The sequence below is a fragment of the Gymnoscopelus microlampas genome (assembly GCF_963454915.1).
Source record: "Gymnoscopelus microlampas genome assembly, chromosome: 23".
In the NCBI taxonomy this organism is placed as follows: Eukaryota; Metazoa; Chordata; class Actinopteri; order Myctophiformes; family Myctophidae; genus Gymnoscopelus; species Gymnoscopelus microlampas.
Window position 1 is genome coordinate 19,013,068 of NC_139960.1, and position 7,860 is coordinate 19,020,927.

The following is a 7,860-nucleotide window of genomic DNA, read 5'->3' on the forward strand; positions in this document are numbered from 1 at the left end:
CATCCCTTTGTATAGAACTGTACTTTCTGTGCTTATTTTGCAAACTGTTAATAAAGTATTCAATCAATCAATCAAACGTGTTCTCTTCTACATACATTCCAAAATTAATCCACTTACCACACGGTGGAAGGTGTTAATTCTTCTCAGTTTTAACAGTTTCATGCCAACCATTCATTCCCTGACGTGTCCAGTCTTTTCATTTCTGTGGAGTGAGACACCCTGCAACCGCAATCCCACTTTTATTCTACTTTTTTTTTCCCTTTTTCCCCCTCCCTCTCCCCCTTTTGGTGTTCTCTTCCAGATGTGACTCATCTTGTTCACCGCTGCCACTGGACAGTCGAGCTGGCCTGGCTCTCTGTTATTTACAAGAGAGGCTGGAATATTGGTCATATTGCACGGGTCTTACAGTTTGGCGTTATAGTTACAGGAATAAAATAAAATAAAATAAAATACGAATTTATAGTGCTTGTCCATCAGTATCGGCGCGTAATAGCCCTGAAACATGACTGTCATATCATGACAGTCATGGATGAACTTCAACCTGGTGTTTGCACCTTCTTTATTTACAACCCGCTCATCTACATAAACGTTTAGATTTCAAATATAAAGTGCTTACTCTATGACCACGGATGTTATAATTATGTACGGGCCCTCGGAAGTACCTGCATCGTCCGTATTGTTCAATAAAAAAGCTTTTAATCCGATAGGTGGTTATTTTCTCAGTATTTTTGCCAACTACGCGACTCTATTGGTTGGGAGGTGTATTGCACTCTGATACATTGAAACTCTATGAGAAAATGACCACCAATCGAATTAAAATGCTTTTATTGAACAATACGGAAAATACAGGTACTTCTAAAGGCCCATACAGAATAGAGTAACATCCATTGCCATAGAGTAAGCACTTTATATTTGAAATATGAACGTTTATGTATATGTACGGGTTGTAAATGAAGAAAGTGCAAACACCAGTTTGAAGTTCATCCATGACGGTCGTGACAGACGACCGTCGTGTGTGAGAGTTAAAGGCTCCAAACTGTGAAAATGGCATTGTGCTAAACCTATTGTTAGGCCTAAAACTAGGCATATGAATCAATCGATGTTTTAACAAACCATTAACCATGTGCAGCATTGACTGGCTGCACAGTGCACACTCTTTGATTTTTAAATGTGCCTTTGGATCGTTGGAGAGTTTAAACATCATGTTAAACTACATTTCCCAGAGTCACCTGCGCCGTAGCTCTCTAGAGGAGAATGACCAAAGTTTAACACCGGGTTCTTTCAGACTTCATTCTGTTCTTTAGTTGACCATTCATTATCATCATGACATGATAATAATAGCCTAATAACGTTCTGATGATCCAGCAAATTTCATACAAATAATAATAACAATCCTAATAGGAAAAATAAACAATTATGATTATTACTAAACAATTATAAGCGAAACAGATGTTTCTTGTGTTACGCCTAATACTATTAGACACATGCCTAATACTATCAGACAAATTGTCTTGTATTCATTTGTGTTCCGTTTTTTCGAGAATAACTATTAGGCTAATAGTTAAACTGAAAAAACTGAACACAAATGATTAAAGACAATTTGTATAAAAAACATTTAAATTAATAATTGAATTGTGTATGATTATGATTGGCCATCAGATATTTTGGTAATTTACCTCAGTTGTTCTGGGTAATTCAGAAGCACAGACATTGGTTTTAAACTGTGCAGTAACCATATTTTCTGTACTTTTATAACAGTTGCATCAGTTGTTTGGTTTCTTCGTCACGAGCTGAGCAGCAGCACCATATATAATATGGACGAAGACGCAGTGAAACGTTTGATAAAACTGACCCAGGATGGACAGTTAAGCTCGCTGGCAAAAGAACTATCTGACGATGAGGCTGCACAACTTGTCAACAAGCAACATGTGGGGAGGTCCGGGGACACGTTGCTGCACTATGCTGCTCGCCACGGACATTTAGACATAGTACAGTTCTTAATAAAGAACATAGGCATGGACGTTGAATTGTCCAACAGCGACTACAAGAGGCCACTCCACGAGGCTGCGTCGATGGGACACGGCGAGTGCGTTAGCTATTTGATCAACGAAGGAGCAAACATCGACAGTTTAAAAAAGGCTGACTGGTAAGGAATGATGTCAGTTGGATTATGATTAAGTTGACATCATTCATTATAATAGAAAGAGAACGCGACGTCACACACACAAACACCATGGAAAGTAATAGCTGAAAACCTCCCAAGGTGGCGCCACCTGTCCATTGAACTAAATGGACTGGGGGCGGGGCAGTCGTTCGTTCTAAATTGCTGCGCCACACACCATGGAGTTATAACATATCGCCATACTCGTCTATTTATGTATGAAACTTTAAGATAGGATTTTTGCCATGACAGAGCCAGCTCCCTTCGATAGCTCAGTTGGTAGAGCGGAGGACTGTAGTGGCGTAATGCTGAGATCCTTAGGTCGCTGGTTCAAATCCGGCTCGAAGGAGTTCATTTTTTTTTTTTTACAAAGGGTAAATGTGAACAGAGCGTGTGCAGGGTGGTGGTTCTCAAAGTGAAGTCCGGGGACCCCCAAGGGTCCTTGAGGCGTTTCCATGGATAGTTAGGAGACCAAATGGACTCTTGTGTGGCTCTAACTCCAGAGAGTGTACAAAAAATGGATCCGTAACCGTGAAGGTCCATTTTTTGTACACTCACTCTCAGAGTTATGGTGGTCCGTGGTTTAATGTAGGGGTTCTCAAAGTGGGGTCCGGGGACCCCCATTAAAAAAAAAAAAAAGTCTTTTTTTAGCCTGGCTCCAGCCCCTGTATCGAGTGAAACGAAATGAAAATTCAGGTTGAGTGTCAGGCTAGTCATTCCTTGAATGATGGGGGTCCGCGGCCAAATATACATTAATATAGGGGTCCTTGACATGAAAAAGTTTGAGAACCACTGGTGTAGGGAATCCCTGATGGAAAGGCAGGTGGCGATCACTATATGTTCATGTACGGTATGAGTATTAGCGTATGGATTGCTGTTTCTTTTTCATGAGATCATCATCCTATGCTTCCAGACCACGAGCTTTCGGACCGATAGAGCCCCCAAGAGGCCGTGACGCGTATCACAGTGTCACTGCTGCTAACCTGTCTTTCAGGACTCCTCTTATGATGGCCTGCACTCGAAGAAATCTGGGCGTCATTCAGGAGCTACTGTCTCATGGTGCTGACCCCACACTGCAAAACAAGGATGGGTGGAACTCCTTCCACATAGCCTGCAGGGAGGGGGACCCCTTCATTGTCAAGCATCTTCTTTGTGTTTCCCCGGATGTATGGAGAACAGAGAGCAAGATCCTTAGGACTCCCCTTCACACAGCAGGTAAAATAACCTGTTACCTGTGACAGCACAGCCACAACATAAAGATGATTTATATAGAGCACCGAAGTCTGACGTCACTGCCGCTAGATGGCGCTGTCCCCCTGGGTTGTGGCTTTATTGTTTGTGTTGAAACCCCCATAGGGGAATCTTAGATCACGTCATATAAGAACTGTGTTCCAAAAATAAACACACCACCCCGGCGATTCTGTCAGGGGGGTGGCTCTGCATCATTTATGATATTCTTTCATATTTGATACAGCCTGTTTCTAGAGAGAATTGAATGAATTCTGCCTTAAAAGTCTTACAAACTACACTTCCGGGGTCTGAAATCACTGTCCCTACAGCAGCCACGTTCATGGGAAATGTAGTCTTTGGGTCGTTTGACTCGTTTCTAGCGTTTAATGTGTTACTCTTTAGGTAAATGTGTACATTTCCACTTTCAGTCGATGCTTCATATCCATATGAGGTGGTGTGTTTATTTTTCAAACACAGTTCTTATATGAGGCGATTTAAGATTCCCCAATTTCAACACAATAAAGCCACAACCCAGGGGGACAGCGCCCTCTAGTGGCAGTGACGTCAGGACTTCGGTGCTCTATTGCAGTGCAGTGTCTATAAAACATTTCCCATTACTTCTTACCCTTAACCCTACTCATACTTGTTTTCATGTCTTTGTAATACAGCAATGCATGGCTGTATAGAGGTTGTTGGAATTTTGTTACAAAGGTGAGCGTATGTTTAACCTAATTGTACTTTTTCTTAATGGGCTCATATTTGGAAATATTTTAATTAAGGAATTTGTCTGCCAGTAGTATGTAATCAATGTATTTTTTATGTTATAGAACTGAAGGTGTTATTTGCAGTAGTAGACATGATGATGTCATTGGTAGGCGGGTTTCTGAAGTGTCCACACAGACCGAGCAGAAAAAAATGGTTCCATTTCATGATGAGCATTAATGAGGACTAATTATATGAAGATAGAATAGATAGGTTGAAAATGGGTGACGTCGTCCTTTAACCTCCCTGGTCTCTTCCAGCTGTGGCTATGCTCCAGACAGCCGAGACCGTTGTGGGGTGACACCCTTCATGGATGCTGTTAGGAATGGACACATTGCTGTGGCCAAACTACTCTTATCGATGCACAAGGTACGTCTGAAATGAGGAATTTTATAATAGACTGTAGTAAAATAAATCAGGGGTGATGCAACTTTGATGATGGAGAGGGCCACTATATTTCCACACTCATTCCAGAGGGCCACATTGCATATACTGTCGCGCCGTATTTTAACTTTTTGCGCCATTCTATGTCACACAAAAGTAGTAAAAATAGCCGATCTACAAGCTCAAAACGCGTCGCAGCGCATTTTGAGCTTGTAGATCTGATATGTTTGCTATTTTTTAATCGGAATCCTGAAAAGTAACATTTGTATTTTATTTCAAATGCATTTAGTTATAGTTATGTTCACTTAATGAACTTAAATACAAATACATTGAACATAAAAAAGACAATAGAATTGTAATACTAGTCATTAAGCTACTAATATAGACTGAAGTAATTAAAGCGGGTTATGTTTGCATGTTTGGAATTGTAACAGCTGAAATCAATAATATATCAGTATTCCGATATTAACCTGCGGGCCGCATTAAGTGAAGGTGGGGGCCGCATGTGGCCCCCGGGCCGCTAGTTGCCCATGTATGATATAAATAAACAATGTATTCACTTGTGGACTTACGCTTGCTGTGTGTGTGTGTGTGTGTGTTTGTGTGTGTGCTCGCTCGTGCGTGCACATGTTATTACTACAGGCATCTCCAACAGTTACTGACACACTAGGGTGTCAGCCTGTGCACCAAGTAGCAGTCACTGGACAGGAGGAGGCGCTGCAGTTCCTAGTGAGGGGCCTGGGTGCGGATGTGAACCAGAAGGCAACTAACATCCAACTTACTCCTCTGCATTATGCTGCCAAGGTTAGCAGAGTTGCACTGTTTGTCTCTCCAAATGCCTTTGTCAATTTTAGTTATTGTTTTGAATCTGTGAACAAACAATCACAATCGATCATATCGTACCATTTGTAACAAGCTAAAAGCAAAGTGCTGTGGTTTTGAATGCATACAATGAGAATTATGACCATTTCCTTTGTATAAGTATGGATTTGATTTGACTCATCATGGCACAGTAGCTCAATTAAGTGAACTTGAGGGCTCAGTTGGGGTGGCTTGAGAGACTGCTATTTTTGGTGTGTGCCTAAATTTGACTGTTCACTGCTCACCGTCAAAAATATGACTGTCTGTCTGTCTGTCTAAACAGAACTTTCTTGTATTGAAGACATTCTTTTTTGTTAATTTTTCCCAGGAGGGCCATACAGCCCTAATAAAAACACTCCTAACGTTAGGAGCAGATCTGTTGGCTCAGGACATAAAGGGAAGAACTGGTAAGCAACATACCCTTCTCCATGTTGTGTTATACCCTTTTCCTGCTATTGACCATATTCAGAAGGCAGTCAATATGAATTTTGTCAATGGTACAAAACTTTGGTATTGTGTACTGGGTCTGACTCGACAAATTCAACAAATAAGTTATAGAGTAGGTAAATATAACAGATATGGACAAGTGGGATCAGCCTAATTTTGTGAATCAGAACAACAATGAGGTAAATAATGAGGTAAATAACGGAAACAGAAAGGAAAAAGTAAAGTAGATCAGCTGGTTTAGACAGGTGGCTTTAATCCATTAAGACCGGGAAATAATCTGTGTCATTTTTTGATTTCTTTGGCTATTTTAGAAAAGTTGTGAAAAGTTTGCAAATCTTTGAATATATATGTATATATTTTTTTTAAAGGGAACATATTTAACTCAAATCTTTGCCACTGGGGCGTCCCTGGAACAACATGTTTTGAGATGGGGGTCCGCGGCCAAATACATATCATTTTTGGGGTCCTTGACATGAAAAAGTTCGAGAACCGCTGATTATAGCAACCAAAAAAACTGTTTAGGATTTATAAGACATTTGTAGAATCCCCAAAAGCAAAGATTTGAGTTAAAGATGTTCGCTTTAAAAAACGTATGTATTCAAAGATTTGCACATTTAAAAAAAAAAATTGCAGATCTATAAGCTCATAGTGCGGCACTCGGTGCCGCACTATGAGCTTGTATATCTGCTATTTTTGAATAGCCAAAGTATAAAATAAAGTGGTTACACAGATGCGTTCCCGGTTTCAATGGGTTAAGATTTGTAAGCATGTATCCCAACAAGATCAGTATGATAATATCTATTGTTTTACTTCCTCTTATTTTCTTCTCTTCCACCAGCACTCCATATGGCTTGCATCGGGCAGCATGCAGAAACAGCAGAGATGTTGTTAAAATCAGGACTGGAAGACACAGAGGATGCATCTGGCTCCACTGCACAACAATATGCCAAGAAACCAGACATAATGACAATGTTTCAGTTGAACTTCCAATAAATATTGTAAATGACACCTACAGATATAGTTACTTGAATATGAGTTTATATCATAATAGGTAAGACAATCTCCCCAAAACACAAAATATGTTGTGCTTACAAAATGTTTGATGGACTGGATTACATAAATAGTTATTCTCTTCCAGATAAACCAGCTACTGGAGCAATTCTGATTTAAATGCTCTGTTGAACAGAATAAAACACTGCTTTAAAGGGCACTTTGTAGTGAGTTCTTAGTGGCTTATATGTAGGACTAATAGTACTCGAAACCAGCCTAGACCAGCCTCGAGGTGGTCTTGAATACAGCACTTATATGTGTGGTCATTATTACTTAAAATAATTGTTTATGGGTACACCAAAGGGATTTACAGGAGGGTGTGTAAATTGCCCGTGTCTCAGATATGCGCCCCAGTGCCTCAACAAGAGTGTAAATCACAGGCCACAGTCCTTCCCGACACAAGGCACTTTACTGCAGTGGTTAAAGTTGTTAAACTGATTTTGATGCTATATTAACTATTTTTGCTGAGGACCCCCTAAAGGACCCCTGGGGGTCCTCACTTTGAGAACCAGTGCTTAACTCCATGCCCCGCCTTTCCAAGCACAAATGCCCAATAATAAAGATTGTTTGCAGTTTTCCAAGATGAAGTCTAGGGGAAAATACGCCTCCCATTGTGCTGTTGTTATTGTATATATTGAGTGATATTATTACTATTTTTAGATGATCTATTTTGTATTATATTGTTGCTACAATGTTGAGGAGCTTAAACCAAATTACGTTGTTGTTCCTGGGATGCAACAAATACAATATTGAATAAATGCAGTTAATATATAAAAATGTATTAAGTATTTCATATTTCTTATTACCTTGAGCTCTTACTTTATTCATTTTGATTATTAATACAAAACATACATTAACCACTTCAGCCCTATAAACATTTTGACCATTTGAAAATAGCAGATCTACTAAATGTCAGTACTTTTTCCACCACCGGTTAAATGAAAATGTAATTGGATTTCTTATTC

General features: G+C 39.9%; 2 protein-coding genes across 3 annotated transcripts in view; one reads left to right on the forward strand and one right to left on the reverse strand.

The window, feature by feature from the left end:
* glt8d2 (glycosyltransferase 8 domain containing 2) overlaps positions 1-220 on the reverse strand; it is a 12,252-nt gene extending 12,032 nt beyond the window's left edge. The window contains exon 1 of the mRNA XM_084050368.1: positions 118-220. The gene's annotated coding sequence lies outside the window, so the exon portion shown is untranslated. The remainder of the gene's footprint in view (positions 1-117) is intronic.
* A 1,484-nt stretch (positions 221-1,704) lies between these two features.
* ankrd16 (ankyrin repeat domain 16) lies at positions 1,705-7,528 on the forward strand. 2 transcript variants are annotated; one of them, XM_084049478.1, is made up of 7 exons: positions 1,705-2,146; positions 3,156-3,376; positions 4,060-4,102; positions 4,414-4,522; positions 5,180-5,341; positions 5,727-5,805; positions 6,684-7,528. In XM_084049478.1, the coding sequence occupies exons 1-7, from the start codon at positions 1,815-1,817 to the stop codon at positions 6,836-6,838; spliced, it is 1,101 nt and encodes a 366-aa protein (XP_083905604.1). In that variant the 5' UTR covers positions 1,705-1,814; the 3' UTR covers positions 6,839-7,528. The 2 variants fall into 2 exon arrangements, with proteins under 2 accessions (XP_083905604.1, XP_083905605.1); XM_084049479.1 differs by lacking the exon at positions 5,180-5,341.
* Positions 7,529-7,860: the final 332 nt, after the last annotated feature.

Bases quoted from the DNA above. Each gene is read 5' to 3' on its own strand.
- ankrd16 (XM_084049478.1), top strand. From the start codon at position 1,815: ATGGACGAAGACGCAGTGAAACGTTTGATAAAACTGACCCAGGATGGA. The intron at 5,342-5,726 runs GTTAGCAGAGTT...AATTTTTCCCAG, and splicing joins CTCTGCATTATGCTGCCAAG to GAGGGCCATACAGCCCTAAT. The intron at 5,806-6,683 runs GTAAGCAACATA...CTCTTCCACCAG, and splicing joins GGACATAAAGGGAAGAACTG to CACTCCATATGGCTTGCATC.